Genomic DNA, 21,947 nt, shown 5'->3' with positions numbered 1-21,947 from the left:
CCCCTCCCATTTATATCTCCACCTCGGAGGCTCCCTGCCTTTAGTCCTGATGTAGGGCTTTTCCCCGAAATGTCGATTTTCCTGCTCCTCGGATGCTGCCTGACCGGCTGTGCTTTTCCAGCACCGCTCTAATCTAGACTCTGATTTCCAGCATCTGCAGTCCTCACTTTTGCCTCAAAAATATCTTTGTCCAGAAATCTGATTTTTAAATATAGTTCTACAGGATGATACATTTACACCATTTGAAAAAAACACTGACTCTGTATAGTTACACAGTAAGTGATCCTTACTTTACTGAACAAACAATGATGCTACGATAACCCTGTGGAATAAACACTAACTCTGTACAGTTACATAGTGAGTGATCCTCACCCTGCTGAAAAAAGCACTGACTGTACAGATACACACTGAGTGAGCCTTACCCTGAATAATGGAGCAGTAGAAAGTGATGACTGCAAATGCTGGAGATCAGGATTGAGAGTGTGGTGCTGCAAAAGCACAGCAGGTCAGGCAGCATCCGAGGGGCAGGAGACTCGACAGTTCAGGCACGAGCCCTTCATTCCTGATGAATGTCAATTCTCCTGCTCTTTGGATACTGACAGTGTGGGTTCAATTCCAGCGTTGGCTGAAGATACTCATTCTGTCCCCTTGACATTTCTTTTGGAAAATGAAAAAGCCTCGGCACTATTGGTTTGTCATTATCCATTGGTTTATAATCATCTTCTTGTCTCTCCCTGCCTGTCTCTGTCTGTTTTTTGGTAACAATTCCTCTCTTTTTCTCTTGGTCTTTCTCACTGTCCCAGTCTCTATCTCTTACTCTGTCTATCTCTTTCCCAATCTCCCTCTTTCTCTTTCTTATTCTCTCTGCCTACCTCTCTTACCTTTGACACTGCATCCCTCTCTGTCTTTGTCACTCCCTTGTCCCAACCTCTTTCAATCTTTCTCTCTCTCTCTTTCCCAATCTTTCTCTCTGTCTATCTCTCTTTCATTCAATATGGACCTGGCTTTCTCCCTTTGCCTGTCTCTCCCATACACTTATTCCCTTTTCTTGTGGTCCATCTCTGACTTGCACATTGTGTCACATGTTTCCCTTGTTTACTTTCTCTGTCTCTCGCTCTTTCCCTCCTTCTGACTGTGTTTGCTCTCCATTCTCATGTTCTCCCAGATCACCAAGGGTAGTTTATCAGCTGTAGGGGTGGTGGTGTAAGAAATATATGATGTCAGAAGCAACAGTATTAAATATACTCTTCTGTCTCTCTAGGTAACTACATTTTGGAAGTGGAGTGTATTGCTCAGTGGAGCCGCATTAGGCAGAGTCATTCTGTGTATGTCCACTACCCCTTGACAGACCTGAGCTGTGCACAGATGCCAGAGCACCCTCACACCAATGGAGTCGTTGTGTTTGAAGCCTACCCTCGGCCGAACTCTTACGGGATATTCTACACTTGGAACTTTGGTGATGGAGCTCCTGTTGTTGTGGTGACAAGCTCCACGGTGCAGCATAGGTTTAAAATGAGAGGAATTTACAATGTCACACTCCAGATCAATAATACAGTCAGTGCAATGAGTTCCTATCTCATGGTTACAGTGGAGGAAGAGATTACATGCCTCAAGGTGACAACCAGTGAGCGCAGTGAGCTGGGTTCGACAATATCGGTTCATGCAGAAGCAAGACGTGGCACAAACATTCTGTGGGCCTTCAGTATGGGGGATGGACACATCTTTGGAAATCTGACAACTGATACCATTTCTTACAAGTACCCAGTGGAAGGGAGTTATACCATCACGGTAACTGGGAGGAACATGGTCAGCTCTGCCAGTCAGTCGGTTGTTGTGGAGGTGCATGCACTGAAGGTGCTGGCTGTCAAACCAACAGGATGCTTGGTCTCGGGAAGTAATACCTCCTTCCAGGTTCAGGTATCCAGCACAGGGAATGAGACTTGGTACCGCTGGAGTTTCGGAGATGGGAGTCCAGCTCTGGTGGTCCGAGGTAGCTCCGGGGCCTATCACACCTATACCATGACTGGGAACTACACAATCACCATCACCGCCACCAGCCCATTTAACACCGCATCCTACCAGGCTGCCATCTATGTACAGGTACCCATCCACTCTGTCCAGCTCTTGGCCAGGAACCCATACGTACGGTTAAAAGACCCAGCTCAGTTTGTGGCCAAGGTGGACCCGGAGGAGGGGGAGCAGCACCCTTACCAATACCACTGGAATTTTGGAGTGCCAGGACCTCCTATTTCTGGCTGCAGGGAGCAGACCTTTGTCTATGATAAGGTTGGTATCTATTTGGCTGCGGTCACTGTGAGTAACCATGTTGACCATCAAAGTAGTTCCTGCTCAGTGACTGTTCAGGAAAGTGTTGGGGACTTCACAATTCATCATGAGGGTCTGGCCCAGGAGGCTCTCTCCCTGAACAAGACATATGTATTTCATCTCCATGGTGCCTCAGGCACCAATGCCACCTTCCACTGGGACTTTGGCGATGGCACTACTACGACACAGGGCCAACAAATATCTCACATTTATCGGACATGTGGACGGTTCACCGTGGCTGTGGTGGGGGTAAACCTGGTCAGTCACCTGGAGAGGTTCCTGAATATTCATGTCATCACACCCATCAGCCAGCTGAATGTCAGTGCTGACCAGCTGGCAGTGGAAACTGGGAAGAGTGTCGTCTTCACTGCTTCCCTGTCTGCAGGGGAACAAGTTGTCTTCTTCTGGGCAGTATGTGGAGACTGTGTCCTACACCATGGATCATCCAGTTTCAAACACAGCTTCCTGGAGCCTGGCACTTACAGAGTGGTGGTGACAGCAAGAAATGAGGTGAGTGAAGAAACAAAAATGGTCACTGTTCAGGCTGAAGAAAGGATCCAAGATGTGACGATAAACACTGGAGATCTGATTCACGGAAACTATTTTGCTGCCAAGGAGATTTGTATACTGCGTGCACACGCGGCACTGGGCTCAAATGTGTCCTATGAATGGACCATAAGGCAAGGCCAAGTTGTGGTTGCTGTAGGTCAAGGGTCAGTCATGATGTTTCAACCAGAGGTAGCTGGGGATTACTGGTTAGTGGTATTGGCCAAAAATGCTATTGGAGAAGTCAGCCAAAGTGAAGAGATTTCCGTATTGGAGCGTATCAGTGGGGTGAAGGTTACTTCAACACCATGCAATGTAGCCACAGGGCAACCAGTTCAACTAAGCATCACAGTCACCTCTGGGACTGATTTACTGTATGAATGGTTCATTGAAGGAGCTGAAAATCATCTCAGGACCAGCATCTCCTCACTTTCCTATGTTTATTCAACAGCAGGAACCACTATGGTAAACGTGACTGTCCACAACAAGCTAGGGAATGCCCAGAGCTCCCTTGTTTTAACAATCCAAGAGCCTGTCTATGAAGTGAGCTACAATGTGCTAAGTGCAGCACCCCCTTTTTACTTGCAGACTAATGCTATCACTCACCTGAAGGGCTTTGCAGGCAGAGGTACTGCTATCTTTTGGGAATGGTGCCTGCTGAGCCCAGTTGGCACCCAGTCTTGGCATGGCCGTGAGATCAATCATACATTCAGCACAGCAGGAGTGTACCAACTCACCCTCAACGCATCCAATGGAGTTAGCTGGCAATCAGTACACCATAACCTCACAGTGCAAGACAGTATCACCGGGTTTGTCATTGAGATGGACAAGATAATTGTTAGGGTTGGTGAACCAGTGACATTTACCCTTCGTGTCCAGCAGGGCAGCATGGTGCGCTACTTCCTGAATTTCACCACTTTGCGCACACAGTTGTCACTACATGAAGACACTTACAAGATGGCATTCCCTTCGGTAGGACAGCAGAATGTTACTGCGACAGCACGCAATGAAGTCAGCAGTGAGACCCGGTCTGCCTCCCTGGAGGTACTGGAAGAGGTCACTGGGCTTTACTTGGTTAATTGTTGCCAGTCTGCTGTGGAGGCCAACCAGGAGATGATGCTCACCGCGAGGGTACGCACAGGGACAGGTGTGAAGTACAGGTGGAACCTCCACCTGCCAGGCTTACCTGATCAGCATGGCTCAGGGTCAAGCATTATCTACACCCCTCAGAGCACAGGCAAGCTAACTGTCCATGTGGAGGCTATTGGACAGTTTGGTGCCCTTTCACTCACTGAGTGCACTCAAGTTCAACTCCGCGTGTCAGTGGTAGACAAGCTCTGGAGTGACAATGTTGATCCATTTGTGGAACAGGCTGTGACGTTTCAGGTGGTGCTAGTGGGGGGCACGGATGTTGGATACCTCTGGAACTTTGGCGACTCACCTGAGACATATGCCAGCCAGAATGGCACTATTCAGCATAGGTATAAGACTGCTGGTTGGTACACTGTAGAGGCCAAAGCCTTCAATGACATTAGCTCTGCAGTTGTTCACCTGGCGATTGTTGTGCGGCAGCCTGCTTGCTGGGCTCCTGAAGTCAGATTGGTCAAACCACCACCTACCATCATCCGGGCACGAGCAAGCTACTTTGAGGCTAAGGTGGACCTGAGGGGCTGCACAGCATACCAGGCTCACTACCACTGGGAGCTATTTGAGGGCACCAGATGCCATGGGTCAGCCGGAGTGCACCTCAGCACTGTGGATACTGGCAAACCCATCCTGGCCTTGCCAAAATTGGCACTGCCTCTTGGTGCACATTGCTTGCAGTTCACAGTGGACCTTGTTAGCACACCATTGAGTCAGAAAGTGGCAGCAGTGATCCAGGTGGTACAGAGTAAGCTGCTGGCCATTATCAATGGAGGATCAGAGAGAACATGGGCCAATCACCAGGATCTGGTACTAGATGGATCCAAATCCTATGACCCAGATGTTGAGAAGGAGGAGGAGGCTTTTCTATCTTATCGCTGGGCTTGTGAAGCTGAGGTAAGTGCTAATTCCTTCATAAAATCATGGAAGAGGCCTCTTTATAGAAGAGGTCTCAAGAATTCACCTAATTCTGTCTCTGAAAGATACAATCAGTATCTATCAACCCATGGTGCAGTCTTATCCTAACCAGTCACAGAAACTTTTCGTGCAATATTGGCTGGATGGAAACATGAGTGAAATGGTGGCAGTGCTGAAATCATGCTTCCTATGTTGCAGCTCCATAACCATAGAAACCCCTGGATGAAGTATTAAAACTGCAATCAAAGGAAAGAGTTTGAAAAATTTCCTTGCTAGCTTCTTAGGCAATCAAAACCAAATCACATGGGCCAAGTGTACTCAAATGTCACTTAGCTTCTGTCCAATGTGTTCTCTGGCCCACTCAAAAATAGGTGCAATATTGGATATTTTGGGTGAGAGGGACTCAGTTCTTCTCTAAACTTTCTGCCTTTCACTCTAAATCTCTGCTCCCTCAACCATGATGGTTGATAGGTCCTATCTACTTGTTCAATTCAAACCCTTCACAATTTTGTACATTTCAATTTCCACTTGGCTGCCTTTGTTCCAAAGTTGATAATCCCAACAATTTCTTCTCATAACTATCATTCTTCAGTCCAGGCAACATTTGCATTAATCTCCTCTTCACCTTCTCTAGCGTCATCACATTTTTCATTACCGTAGTGACCAGAATTATACGCACAACATCAACCATTCTAACATGACCTCCCTTAAATTCTATCCTTCAGCTAATGAAAATAAGGATCCCATGTGTCTTCTTGATCACCTTGTCAGCCTGTGCAGCCACCGTCACAGGTCTTGGATGTACACTGAAATGTCCCTCTGCTTCTGTACAATTCTCAGTATCCAATCCCCTTGATATATTTCCCTGCCTTGTTAGTCTTTCACGATCTCATACTTATCCAGAATGAAATCCATTTGGTACTGCTTTGTCTGCCTAACCAGTTCATTGTTATATTTCTAAACTTACACCTTAATTCATCATTGCAAACCACACAACCATCATCTACATGATTTCTAATATCTCACTCTGCACAGAAATGCAAAACACTGGACAATGCCACAGAGTGAAACGGATACAGTACTGAGCCCTGTACAATTCCATTGGAAGCAGTCTTTCAGTCACAAAATAATCCAAATAGTTTTCACTTCCCTCCACTGAGCCATTTTTGGATTGGAATTCATTTTACCCTCTGAACAGTACTTTTTATTCATCCATGGGATGTGGGCATTGCTGGCTACGCTAGTAATTAATACCCAAAAGGTAGTTAAGAGTCTCCACATTGTTGTGGGTCTACAGTCACCTGCAGGTTAGTTTAAATAAGGATGGCAGTTTCCTTCCCTCTACGACATTAGTGAGCACATCGGTTTTTGCTGACAATCGACAATAGATTCATGGCCATCATTAGATTTGTATTGAGTTCGAATTCCATCACCTGCCATGGCAGGATTCAAACTGGATCTGCAGAATATTACCTGGATGTCTGGATAACAGTCCAGTGGTATAACCACTAGGTCATCGACTCCCCTAAATAGGACCTAACAGGACCTCATCAGATGTTTTGTTGAAATCTGTGTGCACATGTTAACTGCACTACCCTTATTGTCCCTCTTGCTCTCATCACAAAAATCTCAAGCAATATTTTCAGACAAACCTTTCCTTTCACAAAGCTGTGCTGACTTTTTAAAAAAACTCTCTTGTGAGGTGTGGGTGTCACTGTCTGGGCCAATACTTAACGCCCATCCTCATTCCCCTTGAGAAGGTGAGAGTGAGCTGCTTTCTTAAACAGCTGTAGTCCATGTGGTGTAGATTGACCCAAGTTTACTTCAATATTCAGAAAACGATCTCTACTTTAAAGTCTGTTGTAGAAAATAGAACCAGTCTGACTTAAAATTGGAATAGAGACAGACTCTAACCTCACACCTCTAATGCATTGTCTGAGCTGAGATGTCACTTTCTAAAATAAAATCTAAAGTTATCCTGGGAATGTGACTTGAAAGAAGTTCTGGGATTTACATTTTAATGAATCGAAACCAGCAACCCATTCTAAAGATGAAAGACTTAACAGGTTTATTCAATATATGTCAGTTGCATGACACTACGATCTAATGCTATAACTACTGTGTCTTATGATCCTGTCCCATCAGCTTCCTGACAAAGAAGCGGCACTCCAAAAGCTAATACTTCCAAATAAACCTGTTGGACTATAACCTGATGTTATGAGTTTTTTTTAAATTTGAAGTGAACATACATGCTTTCAACTTTGTAACATCAGCATCTGTGTAGAGAAATCAGAGTTAATGTTTCAGGTCACGTGACTCTTCCTCAGAACTGATGGTAGCTGGGAAAATGTCAGTTTATATATAGAAAATAAGCTGGGGGGAGGGAGTAAGGAGTAAATGATAGGTGGGGATAGAACCCAAAGAGATAGAAGAACAGTTGGACCAACAAAGGAATGAATAACTGGGCAGCATGATGCCTCAGCGGTTAGCACTGCTGCCTCACAGCACCAGGGACCCGGGTTTGATCCTGCCTCAGTTGACTGTGTGGAGTTTGCACATTCTCTCCGTGGGTTTCCTCTGGGTGCTCCGGTTTCCTCCCACAGTCCTGCAGGTCAGGTGAATTGGCCATGCTAAATTGCCCATAGTGTTATGTGTGTTAGTTAGGGGTAAATGAAAGGGAATGGATCTGGCAGGATAACTCTTGGGAGGATTGGCATGGACATGTTGGGTCAAATGGCTTGTTTCCATGCTGTAGGGAATCTAATCTGAAAAAAATAACCTGGCTAGAAGGATGAATAACTATTAATGGGGACTGTTTGTAGCTAACAATGGGTTAAGTGTAATAGCAGACTATGTGTTAACAAGACATGGGGGTTGGGTAATGACATTTGGGAGCTCAAGCCCTAAAGTTATTGAACTTGATATTGAATCCATAAGACTGCAGGGTCCCCAAGTGGAAAATGCGGTGCTGTTCTTCCAGCTTCCAGATGTCAGCCAAGGTACATGGTGGGGTATTACAGTTGCAGCATAGATGTTCTGTGAAGCGGTCACCGAGTCTATGTTTCGTTTCCCCAATGTAGAGGAGACCACATTGTAAGCAACAAATGCAGTAGACTCGAGTACATGAAGTGTAGGTAAAGCACTGCTTCATCTGGAAGGTGTGTTCGGGCCCTTGGCAACTGAGGAGGGAGGAAATGAATATTCATATGCTAAGTATTCTGTGTTTGCAGAGGAAGGTGCCATGAGGCTATGGAGAGCTATTGGGAGTGAAGGAAGATTGGACCAGGGCGTCACAGAGGATATAATTTCTGCAGAAGGCTGACAAGAAGGGGGAGGCATACAGGTTACACTGCACAGGATGTGTGTGAAACAAAATCAACATTAACAAAATCAACGTTATTTGAAGTTAGAGAGTCTGCTTATCAGTCTAATGACAGGGAAGAAGCTGTTCATGAACCTATTGGTGCATGTGTTCAAGTTTCTGTATCTTCTGCCTGACGCAAGAGGTTTTAGTTGAAAAATGTAGTACTGGAAAAGCACAGCAGGTCAGGCAGCATCTGAGGAGCAGGAGAGTCGGCGTTTTGGGCATAAGCCCTTCATCAGGAATGCATTGCTGGGGTGGGAAGGCTCTTTGATGATGTTCACAGCCTTTCCACAGCAGCGGGAAGTGTCAATGGAGTCCATGGATGGGAGATTGGCTTCTGTGATGGTCTTGGCTGTCCACACCACCTTCTGTACTTACAGACCTGGGCAGAGAAGTTGCCATAACAGACAGTCAGTGTGCTTTATATAGTACATCTGTAAAAGTTGTAGACTCATAGAATCATAGAATCCTCCAGCATGGAGACAGGCCATTTGGACCAAACCACTCCATGTCAACCAAAATGTCCATCCATGCTAACCCCATTTCCCTGCACTTGGCTCATAGTCTTCTAATTCTTTTCTATCCATGTTTTTGTCCAAATGCCTTTTAAGTGTTGTTCATGCACCTGCCTCAACCACTTCCGCTGGCAGCTCATTCCATATGCATACCACCCTCTGTGTAAAAAACGTTGACCCTCACGTTACATTTTATTCTTTTCCCCTCTAACATTAAACTGATGCCCTCTAGTTCTCTATTCTACAATCCTGGGAAAAAGACTGAGTGTGTTCACCCTATCCATGTCTGTCATGATTTTATACACTTTTGAAAGATCCCCCCTCAGTCCCTATGCTTGAAAGAAAAAAGTCCTAGCTTTTCTAATCTCTCCCTATAACTTAGACCATTGAGTCCTGGCAACATCCTTGTGAATTTCTTCTGCACTCTTTCCAGTTTAATAACATCCTTGATAACAAGGTGACCAAAACTCAACACAATGCTCCATGTGTGGGCTCACCAGCGCCCTGTACAACTGCAATATAACTTCCCAACTTCTATACTCAGTGTCCTGACTGATGAAGACCAGTGTGCCAAAAGCCACCTTTCCTGCCCTGTCTACCCTGTGACTCCACTTTCAGAGAACTGTGTACTTGAACTCCAAGTTCTGTTCCACTACACTCCTTATAAGGCCCCACCATTCACCATGAAACTTATACCTTGATTTGACTTTCCAAAATGCAAGACCTCACACTTATCTATATTAAACTCCATTTGCCATTTGTCAGCCCACTTTCCCATGATACCATCTATTTTAGTGCCATCTGCAAACTTACTAATCATACCTGAACATTCTCATCCAAATCATTGATATAGATAACAAACAGTAATGGGCCAGCAGACCACAAGTCAAAGACCTCCTGTCCTACAAGCTTCCTTCCACTTTCACCCTCTACTTCCTATCATCACCAATTGCCAGCTCTCCCTGGATTCCATGTGATCTAACTTTCCAGAGTAGCCTGCTATGTTGTATCTTATCAAAGGCCTTACTGAAATCCATATGGACTACATCTACTGCCCTGCCCTTGTCAACCTTACTGGTCACTTCATCAAACAACTCTAACAAATTTGTGAGGCATCATCTCCCACATACAAAGCCATGCTGATTACTCCAAATCAGACCCTATCTTTCCAAATCTGCTCAAGTAACTTACCCACAGCAGATGTTAAGCTTACTGATCTGTAGTTCCCAGGATTTTCTTTGCAGCCCTTCTTGAATGAGGGCATAACATTCGCTACCCTCCAGTCTTCCAGGACCTCACCTGTGGATGTTGATGATGTAAAAATATCAGCCAAGATCCTTATGAACATGCTGAATTTCCTAGGCCCCCTGAAGAAGAAGAGGTGACGTTGTGCCTTCTTTACCGTTGCGTCTATGTGGGAAGTCTGGACAGGTTGTCAGTTACCGTCACTCCTAGGAACATCATGTAGTTGCCAGTGTGTCTTCCTCCTTTCTTCCTGAAGTCAATGATCAGTTCTTTTGTTTGCCTACATTGAGACAGAGGTTGTTATCGTTACATGACAACACCAAGCCCTCCATCTCCTTTGACTCATTGTTGTTTGATAGCCAGTCTACGATAGAGGTGTCATCAGTAAACTTGTAGACTGTGTTTGTTTGGAATTTGGCTACACGGTTGTGGGTGTACAGGGAATACAATAGGGGGCTGAGAAGGCATCCTTGGGGGTCTCCAGTGTTAAGTGTTATCATGGAGGAGGTGCAATTGTCGATCTTCACTGATTGCAGTCTATGGGTCAGGAAGCTCAGGATCCAGTTGTGGAGGGTGGAGCCGAGACCTACATCTCAGAATTTTGAGATTAGCCAGGAGAGGTTAATGGTGTTGAAGTCGGAGCTGTCATCAAAGAGTAGGAATCTGAGATAGATGTCCTTGTTGTCATGATGTTCCAGGAATGAGTGCAGGGTTAAGGAAATGGTGTCTGCTGTGGACCTGTTCAGTCAGTAGGGGATCAAGATAGCCTGGGAATTAGGGTTTATTTGGGCCATGACCAGCCCCTTGAAGCATTTCATGACTATGGAGGTCAGAGCCATTTAGATGAAGTGAGGCAGTGACTATAGTTGGCACAATGGCCTGATGTTCCATCATGGGGTCATGGTCCAGGGGGAGATAGGAGGAAGTATCTGAGAGCTGGCGCTCAGCCTCTGCAATGTAAAGGTTGGTCCACCAGACCATACCAGCACCTTATCAGCAGACTTAATTACAAAGTCAGAGTTGGATCTAACAGCTCGGAATGCAGTCAGTTCCCAGGAGGACAGGTTGGGATGGGTAGGTTTGGGGGTGGGGGTGGGCAGGGAAATTGAGGCAACCTATGTCACATCGACTGATCTCAATGAACAGGTCAAGTGCAGGTAAAATGCCAGAGGGTGGATCCCAGGTGGAGGGAGTGTGTTAAGGTTGAGTGAAGGGGTCTGTGGAACGGGGAGAGAACTTTTGTCCAAAGAAATGGGCATGGAGGCAAAGATGACAGAAGAAGAGCTTAATGTCATGTTGCGCCTGAAATTCATTAGGGTGACCACACTTCGCAGAACACCCATGTTCTGTCTGCAAAAAAGATCCTGAGCTTCCAGTATCCTGCCAATTTAACAATCCATCCTGTTCCCTGGCCAACATCTCTGTCTCAGGGTTGCTGCAGTGCTCCAGCGAAGCTCAGCACAAGCTGGAAGAACAGCATCTCATTTTCCACTTGGGAATCCTGCAGCCTTTTGACTCAATATTGAGTTCAATAACTTTAGGGCTTGAGTTCTCCCATACCCTTATCCCAACCCCCATACATCAGCTCTTGTTAACATATAGTCTGCTATTACACTCAACCCATTATTAGCCACTAACAGTGCCTCATTAATAGCTATTCACCTTCTAGCCCAATCGTTATTCATTCAGACAAAGGTCTGTACAACTGTTCTTCTTTCTCTTTGGGTTCTATACCCACCAATTGTTTACTCCTTAGCCCCTTCCCCCACCCTATCGTCTGCTTATAAATTAACATCTTCCCAGCTACCATCAGTTCTGAAGAAGGGTCACTTGACCTGAAATGTCCACAAATGCTGCCAGACCTGCTGAGTATTTCCAGCAATTTCTAGTTTTGTTTCTGATTTGCAGCATCTGCACTTGGAAACATATTGCTGTTCCTTCACTGTTGCTGGGGCAAAATCCTGGATGCCCTCTCTAAGGGTATTCTGGGTCAACCCAAAGCACGTGGACTGCAGCAGTTCAAGAAGGCTGCTCACCATCACCTTGTCAAGAAAAATTAGAGATGGGCAATAATTGATGGCCCAGTTGCTGCCAGACCTGCTGAGGATTTCCAGTAATTTCTATTTTTGTTGTTGAATATGTTTCAAGTCAGGAATGTGAATAGTTTGAGGGGATCTTGCAGGTTGTGGTATTCCCAAGTATCTGCTTTTTTTTTTCTGATGAGATGAAAGTGGTCGTGGGTTTGAATAGTGTTGGCTGAGGACCTTCGGTGAAATTCTCCAGTTCTTGTAGGATTACTGCTGCTCCTGAACATCAGTGGTGGAGGAGGTGGATGCTTGTCGGGCTGGCTGCTTCATGCTGGATGGTGTTCAGATTTTTGAGTTTGTTGGAGCTGCACTCTTCCAGATGACTGGGTATATTCCATCACCTTCCTAGCTTGTGCCTTGAGGATGATGGAGAGGCTTTATGAAACAGTATTAAATCATCAAAGATTAATGCAGTTGCTACCGCCTCCAGAAGCAAGCCCTTTGTTACAGGAAAGTGAAGCCCTCCTTCCTGCATTATCTCTCCAACCAGATGTTCATCAGCTTTGCCTTCATATTTCTGCACTCATGAGCACATGACATCAAGCAAAAACTGGACATTACTTGGCTTGAGAGCCTGTTTCTAAATCTCACTCCTTACTCTCCAAACCTTGTTTGTTGGACGTCATCCCTCTTCCTGCCCCTCATTAGAACCTGTGGGAAAAATAAACCACTCTGCCTGCCCACTTGTTCACAGAATCCATGTCTGTTCTTAGCGAAACAGGGTATACCCATAATACCTCAACTTGACCACAACCAGCTCAGGAACTAAACAGCAAACAAGACATTACCTAAACAGCTTCCAGACTGAAGGAATACACTCCTTTGATGATCTGATAACAGACTTCCTCCCTCGCAATAGCTTCACCGCTCCTGCAGCCCCGTGGACATCCCCAGTGCCCTCAGGTGCTGAAGCCCCACAAAGCCTACCTAGACTGATGGCACCCAGATACCTGACAAGAATGCACACTACCCTGCAGACCCATTGGAACCAGGATATTGGACATTAGCACCTGCTCTGTCAGAGGAATGGAACTTCCTGTTACAATGATTACCTGATTGCTACTCCTGGATAACCAATTGTTTTCCATTAAATGTAATTTAATTCATATTGTCTTGTAATTAACACTATGATACTGTAGCATGATAAAAACTGTATCTGCAGCTTGGGAAGGAGAATCCTTGACCTAACTGTGCCTCGTGTCAGTTTTGTATCAGTCCTGTCAATTTCTCCTCTCCATGATATCATGAGAAATAAACCAGTGTTCATCAATTTCACAAGATCTGTTTGTGGCCTCAATTTGTAATTGGACAATTCTCTGACAGAATCAAAATGGAGCATAACCTCTGGCTGTTCAACCCCTCCCAGAATGTCCCATTGCTGCTCATTGATATGTTTCAGCCTGACACCAAGTTGGCAACTTGCCATTCTGGAGTCTCATCTATGGCATAGAATCATCTGTCTGTTCCCTCCACTGTCACAGTGCCAGGCACGCTTCCTTCCACAGCCCTTGTACAGCTGTGTCACCCAAGGTGTGTTCGACTTGGCACTCTCTACAAGCTCCAAAGGAACCATCATTCACAGAATTCAGAACTGAATATGGAATAGCAAACAGTCCTAACAGGACCCCACACTGCCTTTCCTTGATTGTCTGACAGTTAAACACATTCCCTCGGCCTTGGATGCTCTATAATGACTGCAGCTGCTACTTGAGCACCTTTAGTTCCTCCAGTTGGTGATATGTTGTTGCAAGCCACAAAAAGCATCAAGGATTCTCATATAGAGTAGAATATGCATTGAACACGGGTGAGGTTGCCCGGCAGCTTCTTCCCGAATTGTAGCAGTACAAGAGTTCTTGTGTAGACACAGCTTTTGTCATTATTTGTGATCGTCCGAGAGACTCTTCTCCCACTTTCACTCCATGGTTGCTCCCCAGATGCTCTCTCTCCCAAATTGATTCCATAGTCACTCCACATGGCCACCATCAGGTTGCTGAATGCTGTCGTGTACTGTTTTAATAAGCTGCACTTGCTACCTCAGTGTTGCTGCTCTGTCTAGATCTGAGTGGGTTACAGATCAGACCTTTATCTCTCCAACCCCGAGGCTCCCAGCCTATTTCCTAATGAAGGGCTCCGGCCCGAAACATCCATTCTCCTACTCCTCAGATGCTATCTGACCTGCTGTGCTTTTCCAGCAACACACTCTCGACTCTGATAGCTGGCATCTGCAGACCTCACTTTCTCCTGGGTAACAGATCAGTCGAGGCCACCTGTTCATGGACCTGAATCAAATCCAGCCTTGGTGAGAAAGTGGAATTTCTGACTTTGTCAGCTCTTGGGTATATGAATATGAAGGGTTTAGAGAGATATGGGCCAAATTCTGGCAATTGGGACTAGATTAATTTAGGATATCTGGTTGGCAAGGATGAGATGCTTTTCTTTCATTTTACAAGAGGTTTAATCTGAAACCTTTTGCAGTTTTTGTCCTGAAAGTCTTGGTGAGGATAATGCAGAGAGAGTTTTACTTTCAGATTAAAAAGAGTATTTCTATTTCTAACCTGATGCTGTGCCTGTCCTGGGAATATTTAATGTGGGTAATGTCATGAGAGCTTTACTTTCCATTTACTTCTAGTTTAAAAGATAGAGGTAGCTTTACCCTGTATCTAATCCTGTGCTGTCCCTGCCATGGGAGTGTTTGATGGGAGCAGTAAAGAGGGAGCTTTCCTTTCAGATTACAAGAACAGAGGAGTCTTGTGTCTATCCTTTGCTACCCACCCAGGAAATGAAAATAATCACTTTTTTTGTTATTTCTCAGTACATGGAGTTTGCACATTCTCCGTGTGTCTGCGTGGGTTTCCTCCCACTGTCCAAAGATGTGCAGGTTAGGTGAATTGGCCATGCTAAATTGGCCATAGTGTTCGGCGCATTAGTCAAGGGGAAATGGGTCTGGGTGGGTTACTCTTCGGAGGCTCTGTGTGGACTGGTTGGGCCGAAAGGCTTGTTTCCACACTCTAAAGAATCTAGTGGTGTGAACACATTGGTTGCGCAAGAGAGATAACCACAGAACACTGCAGATTTCTGACTCTGTGTTAATAGTATAGAAAAGTGTGGCACTGGAAAAGCGCAGCTGGTCAGGCAGCATCTGAGGAGCAGGAGAGTCCACATTTTGAGCATAAGCTCTTCATCAGGAATGTTGAGCTCGAAACATCAACGCTCCTTCTCCTCGGATGCGGCCTTACTGGCTGTGCTTTTCCAGCACAACACTTTTCGACTTTGATCTCTAGCATCTGCAGTCCTCACTTTCTCCTCAATGTTAATAATGCCAATTGATCTATATTCTCCTTGTTTCCAGGATCAATTCACTTCTCCATGTATCCAGCCAGGCATTTCAGTTGGGCCTGTAGTCACTATTCCCAGAAACACCCTACTGCCAGGTGCTACCTACTTATTCACACTGACTGTCACCAAACCAGGGAAAGAGGCTGCCCACACCACTCAGTTGGTAAGTCCTTTCTGATATCTGAGCAATGTGCAGATAAGGAGAGTTTGAGGAAAGGAACCTTGGAAACTGTGTAAGTGTGCTGCAGACCTGTGAAGGTTTTGGTAACTTCACGTGCTGTGAGAATGAAGCTTGATGCATTTCCACATTCATCTCATCCTGTTAGTTCACCCTCAAACATCGACCTTTGTACAGAATCTCACACTGAGGGTAGCTCAAGCCTCAGTGACAGAAAGGGTTTCTTCACACCTATATTCTGGAGAACTCCATTCCAAATCCAAGAGAACTGCAAGTGTGTTGTGAACTAGATTCTGTTTGGACAATGGAAGCCAGGAGTTCACAGGAGAGGATTAGTTGCACTTTCATGTCTTCTTAATTATATCTTCTGAAAGTCTCCTTTTTTGTGCACATTGACAGAAATGAAAAGAGGTCATCTGTCCATTTGCTTCATCTTGTTTCAAAGCAGGTTTCCCTCTTCTCATGAATAAATTCATGAGTAGTGTGGGTCCTCCCTGCTAAATATGAAATTAAAAATTCTTTAACACTTTATTTTTCACTTTGTTACCTCATAAAAGAAAATAAAACAGACAATAGCAAATAACCACACAGACTCATTTGGATGCTCATAAGGACTTGCCAGTATCTGGCAATGTATCAGGTTTACTTCCTGAAGCAGAGTTGCCCTCCTAGTCAATACAATCCACATTGTGAGGACTCAGGTAATAAATTTAGGACACAGCATTAACCTTTCACTCGTCAATTAATCAACTCTCTTTGAACCATTTAACCTGGAATTAAGCTGTGATTGCATTGATTTGATTCAATTTTCTAAGCTTTAGGACTGACTTGAGTTCTGGCTTGTAATTGCGAGATCCCCTATGTCTATATGAGGAAAGGTCAATGAAGTGAAACCTGATTTGTCTGTACATACTTCCTCCAATTCTTTGTCTGTGATCGCTGTTCTCTGCCTCGCATTTCAATAAGCAAGTGCTGTGTCCAACTGCCATAATACTCCTGGGCAGTTAACTTTGCAGTAGGGGTTTCAATTTGGGAAGGTTATAGGCCTTTTCCTCCTTCAGTCTCTTCCTCACTATTCTTTGTGTCCTCATCTACCCTCACCATTCAACACATGCATTTGATTAGATTAGATTCTCTACAGTGTGGAAACAGGCCCTTCAGCCCAACAATTCCACACCAACCCTCCGAAGAGTAACCCATCCAGACCCATTTCCCTCTGACTAATGCACCTAACACTATGGGCAATTTAGCATGGCCAATTCACCTGATCTGCACATCTTTGGATTGTGGGAGGAAACCAGAGCACCCGGAGGAAACTCATGCAGACACGGGGAATGTGGAAACTCCACACAGACAGTAGCCCAAGGCTGGAATTGAACCTGTATCCCTGGTGTTGTGAGGCAACAGTGCTAATCACTGAGCTACTGTGCCACCACCATTTGCCTGTTTGCCCTGTTCCTGGCTATAATATTTTACACCCTTTTAAATGGCACAACCATTTTTCTTTTCTCCTACTCGATGTTGAAAAAGTAATGAATCCACTTTTCTCACAATGCAGTCTGAGCCATTAAACTCATCATACAGCGATCTGCCCCATACTTACAGCAGCTCCAGCTCCAGATCTCCTGGTCTGAGTGTCTAAGCCACAGAATGTCTATATCTTTTCATGTTCTTTGTGGTCTTTACACACAGCACAAGTTTTACTGAGATGATTGAACAGTCAATTTTTGTAAAACCCCAGCTATTGTGCTTTTGGGAAGGAAAGCTCCCATCCTCATCTGGTCTGGTCTACATATGACTCCATACCCACAGCAACTGCCATCTGAAATGTCTAAAAAGCCAGTCAATTCAAGGACAACAAATGCTGGCACTGCCAGTGAAACCAGTAGAGTAATAATAAGGATTTATAACCTTGAAATCACTCCCCCAAAAATAAACAACATGCACAAAACAATCTGCAGTGATGATGTTTTAAATACAACAAGAGAGAAAACCACCTTTATGATCATTGGTCTGGAAAGCAAAAGCTGGAATTTGATGAATTCTCACAGTCCACCAGATTTCTTGTTGACAAAATCAATTTGCTAATAGCTGTAGACTGACAGGACATTTTCCAAACAAAGTTTGATTTGGATGGATATCAATCTGGCTCCAAATCCTTGGAAAGTGAATACAGTTCAGCCCTTTAGGGTTTACTAATTAGTCAAGATACTAAGATGTGAAAATCTGATGTGGTTCTATAAATTTGCCTTTCCTGCAAAATTTGGAAGGTTTTCTCTTTTCTAACTGACTGGTTTTTTTAACAAGATGAGAAAGGATTTGATGGGCAAGCACCAGCATAAGACTCCATAGTCTCCAATCAGGTTTTTTAGCAGTTAAAAACAATAGGCCCTTTGTTATAGCTCTCTAAATCTGTTGTGTTACATGACTTTCTGTGTGAGGAAAGGGTTTCTCTGGTTTTGTTCCTAATTCGTTTAGCTCAAATTTAAGTGTGTCTTCTTGTTCATGATTCTGTCACCAGAGCCAACAGTTTCCCTGTTTCCTTCCAAAGAGATATTCCTCCTATTTAAACACTTGAAAATAATAAATCCAACCAGTTCTTCAGACTTGGTGAACATGATGAGAACCAAAGAAGGGACAGAAAGGATGGGAAGTCTGTGGGGCAAAGAGAGTGTATCCTGTTCTCTCAAGGCCCAGCCTGGTATTGTCAGATATTTGTTGTACATTGAATGATTTATTCATTGAACTGAAAATGGTGATATTAGTGATCCCTGACTCTCACCTGCATGTGTGAACTGTTTAAGATTAATTACTATTCTGAGCCACAGGTTCTGGTGCAAGCGGCAAACATTCCTTGTGTAGTGTTGGAGTGTATCTCCTGCCAAGTCCTCTGGAGCTATAGGGTGAGCAGGAGCACGCATGTCACATTGGCCGGAAGATGTCAGAATTGCAGCAACAAGTCCACCGTAAGTGCTCTCCCAGTAATGTAGCAGTCTCTCTCATTATTTGGTGTCTGTCTCTGCCTCCAGCACTTCAGTCTCATTCCAGCTCTTGATAATTTGTAGATGAGCACAGGCGGTCTCTCAATGAAGGATAGTAATTCAGGCTGACTCCATGCTGTCTTCTTAACAGGATATTTAAACACGAATCCCACGGTACTATGTGAGACTGCACTATGGAGTTTACCTTGGTGTTCTGGTTAATGCCTGTCCATAATCTAACATTACCCAATTTTATCTCAATGTTTGTAGGACTGGATACAAATTGGCCATTATATTTCTTACAGTCATTACTATTACTTTATTAGTTATGAAGTTCTTTGAGATACCCTGAGGATTGTGACCCCAGCTGTCTGTGTGCATTGGCCTGTGGGATGTGGCATATCACTGATTTGCTCCATCTCTTAGTTAGACTGTCCATGTAACACTGTCACAATGAAGGAGTGGGGTCTGGAGCTTATCATATTCCTCAATCTGGGAACCTTTTCAGACCCATCTACAAAAGTGAGGTTGTTAAAAACACTGGGATAAATGTAAGTCCTTTTTTGTTATCTTTTAAATCAAATCTGGAGACTCTTCATCAGAACTGGTGGAGTTCTCTGCAGCACTTCCTGTCTTTGTTTTATTTTAGATGTTTTCTTATCAACCTGTTCAGAGATTTTATGATACACTTCACATACATCAGTTGGAACTTGAACCCAGGCCTCTTGACTCAGAGCTATGGACACTACCACAACACCCCCAGAATCCTCTTGGTGTCCATTTTATTTCCTTGTCAACCTGCTCAGGTTAGGTATTATAACTTGCTGGAATATTTGGGATTTGAACCTGGGTTTCCTGGTCCAAAGGTAGGAACCTTACCACTGTGCCACCACAATCCTTTGGTGCCTAATCTATTATATTTTTTAGAATATGTTTAAGCTGAGGAGGTTCACCACACCTAGTGATACTGATATGTTTGGAGTAGGTATTCTTTGTCTTGTTTGATGAGTGACTTGTGTATTTGCATTTCTTGTACTTCGTTTTGTTTGTAGTATAAGTGGACAGTTCAAAGTTCAGATGCCTCTCCTTTGACCTTGGACAATAAAACCACCTCGACAGGGGACTCCAATCCTAACCTGGTTGTTCGACAGGATGTCCTCCAAGATGGGGTCAACTACACCTTCACCTTGAGCATTACTGACTCAGAAAAGCAAAGCACAGGGTTCTCCAGCATCACCCTGACTCCTAACTACCCACCAAGCAGAGGCGAGTGCACCATCCACCCAGATCAAACCCTCTACCTTTTGGAGACTCTGCTAAGCTTTAACTGCACAGGTATCCAATTTAAAATACTCACCTCTTTGTTCCCCCCTCCATCCCTTCCAGATTACATTTTTGGCTGGATAACTCATGGTGGCTCAGTGGTTAGCGCCGCTGCCTCACAGCGCCAGGGACCCAGGTTCGATTCTAGCCTTGGGTGATTGTGCAAACTCCACACAGACAGACATTCTCCCCGTGTCTGCGTGGGTTTCCTCCGGGTGCTCCGGTTTCCTCCCACAGTCCAAAGATGTGCAGATCAGGTGAATTGGCCATGCTAAATTGCCCATAGGTTAGGTGTGTTAGTCAGAGGGAAAGGGGTCCAGGTGGGTTACTCTTTGGAGGGTTGGTGTGGACATGTTGGGCCAAAGGGCCTGTTTCCACACTGTACGGAATCTACTCTAATCTACGACGCAGAGTAATGCCAACAATTTAGGTTCAATTCCTGCAGCAGCTGAGGTTACTCACCTTCTCAACCTCTCTCCTTGCCTAAGGCCTGATGAGTCTCAGGGTAAACCGCCACCAGTTGTCTTTCTCGGATGAAAGAGAACTCCTCTGATGCACTGGGACTATGGTGACATTATCTTCTAGATTTCCGCTTTTCTTAAGCATGTAGAGAGAATGTTGGAGAATCTCAGGAACTCTGGCGTCATCTGTGGAGAGTAAACAGAGTTAATGTTTCAAGTCCAATGACCCTTCAGAACTCCTTTCTAGTTGTTCCTTTATTGTTATTTGATGAGGAGTGTTATTGCTGGTCTTATCCATACCAGTCAACCTTGTGATCACTACAGATTAGTATCAGTTAGTGTCAAATGGTGTGCAACGATGGCCAATTTGTGCCTGAACCTAGACAAGAAGAAACATTTCTCCTTAATGAAGGGATCAGTAATCCTTGACTGCATTTAAGAGATTCAACTCACCCTACTCTTTGACCAACTCAAAGGGACATTTCTACTGGAAGATTGACTAGTCATGTTTGTTAAAACTAATTCCTCATGTCATTTGCAGGTTGGTGGGATGAGGATGATGGCCAGGATCAGCTGGTTTACTCACTGATGGTGATAACCTGCCCTCATGACTTCTCTAGTTGTGATAGGTTTCAGCTGTACCGGGGCATCAAACCCTCCTCCCGTGTGTTGCTGCCTGCAGCTTCCAGTGGCAGAGCCTCTACTGTCCATGTCTTGGTTCAGGTGGAGGATCTGCTTGGAGCCAGAACCGTAGCTGTCAACAGGTAATGGGTACTACGCATCACAGGTAACTGTCAACATTAACAAGGGTTTTTGAAAGGTTTGTGAAGGTTTGTAGCTCAGGTTGAGGTTTAGGGTGTAGGTTTGCTCACTGAGCTGTAGGTTTGATATCCAGACGTTTCATTACCTGGCTAGGTAACATCATCAGTGGTGACCTCCAAGTGAAGTAAAGCTATTGTCTCCTGCTTTCTATTTATATGTTTGTCCTGGATGGGGTTCCTGGGGTTTGTGGTGATGTCATTTCCTGTTCGTTTTCTGAGGGGTTGATAGATGGTATCTAGATCTATGTGTTTGTTTATGGCGTTGTGGTTGGAGTGCCAGACCTCTAGGAATTCTCTGGCATGTCTTTGCTTCGCCTGTCCCAGGATAGATGTGTTGTCCCAGTCGAAATGGTGTTTTTTTTTCCTCCGTGTGTGGGGCTACGAGGGAGAGAGGGTCGTGTCTTTTTGTGGCTAGCTGGTGATCGTGTATCCTGGTGGTTAACTTTCTTCCTGTTTGTCCTACGTAGTGTTTGTGGCCGTCCTTGCATGGAATTTTGTAGACGACGTTGGTTTTGTCCATGGGTTGTACTAGATCTTTTAAGTTTGTTAGTTTTTATTTGAGAGTGTTGGTGGGTTTGTGTGCTACTAGGATTCCGAGGGGTCTTAGTAGTCTGGCTGTCATTTCTGAAACTTCTTTGATGTATGGTAAGGTGGTTAGAGTTTCTGATTGTGTTTGGTCTGCTTGTTGTGGTTTGTTCTTGAGG

At 44.7% G+C, this 21,947-nt stretch overlaps 1 protein-coding gene across 4 annotated transcripts in view; it reads left to right on the top strand.

The window, feature by feature from the left end:
• pkd1b (polycystic kidney disease 1b) overlaps positions 1–21,947 on the top strand; it is a 243,206-nt gene that overhangs the window by 59,118 nt on the left and 162,141 nt on the right. For all 4 annotated transcript variants that reach the window (XM_072558141.1, XM_072558142.1, XM_072558140.1 and 1 more), the window contains exons 11-15: positions 1,262–4,911; positions 15,493–15,642; positions 18,486–18,623; positions 19,691–19,973; positions 20,964–21,186. In XM_072558141.1, the coding sequence (XP_072414242.1) occupies positions 1,262–4,911; positions 15,493–15,642; positions 18,486–18,623; positions 19,691–19,973; positions 20,964–21,186 (4,444 nt within the window). The remainder of the gene's footprint in view (positions 1–1,261; positions 4,912–15,492; positions 15,643–18,485; positions 18,624–19,690; positions 19,974–20,963; positions 21,187–21,947) is intronic.

Source organism: Chiloscyllium punctatum, chromosome 39 (assembly GCF_047496795.1).
Source record: "Chiloscyllium punctatum isolate Juve2018m chromosome 39, sChiPun1.3, whole genome shotgun sequence".
Classification (NCBI taxonomy): domain Eukaryota; kingdom Metazoa; phylum Chordata; class Chondrichthyes; order Orectolobiformes; family Hemiscylliidae; genus Chiloscyllium; species Chiloscyllium punctatum.
Note: the sequence above shows the minus strand (reverse complement) of the source record. Positions and strands in the feature narration are given on the sequence as shown.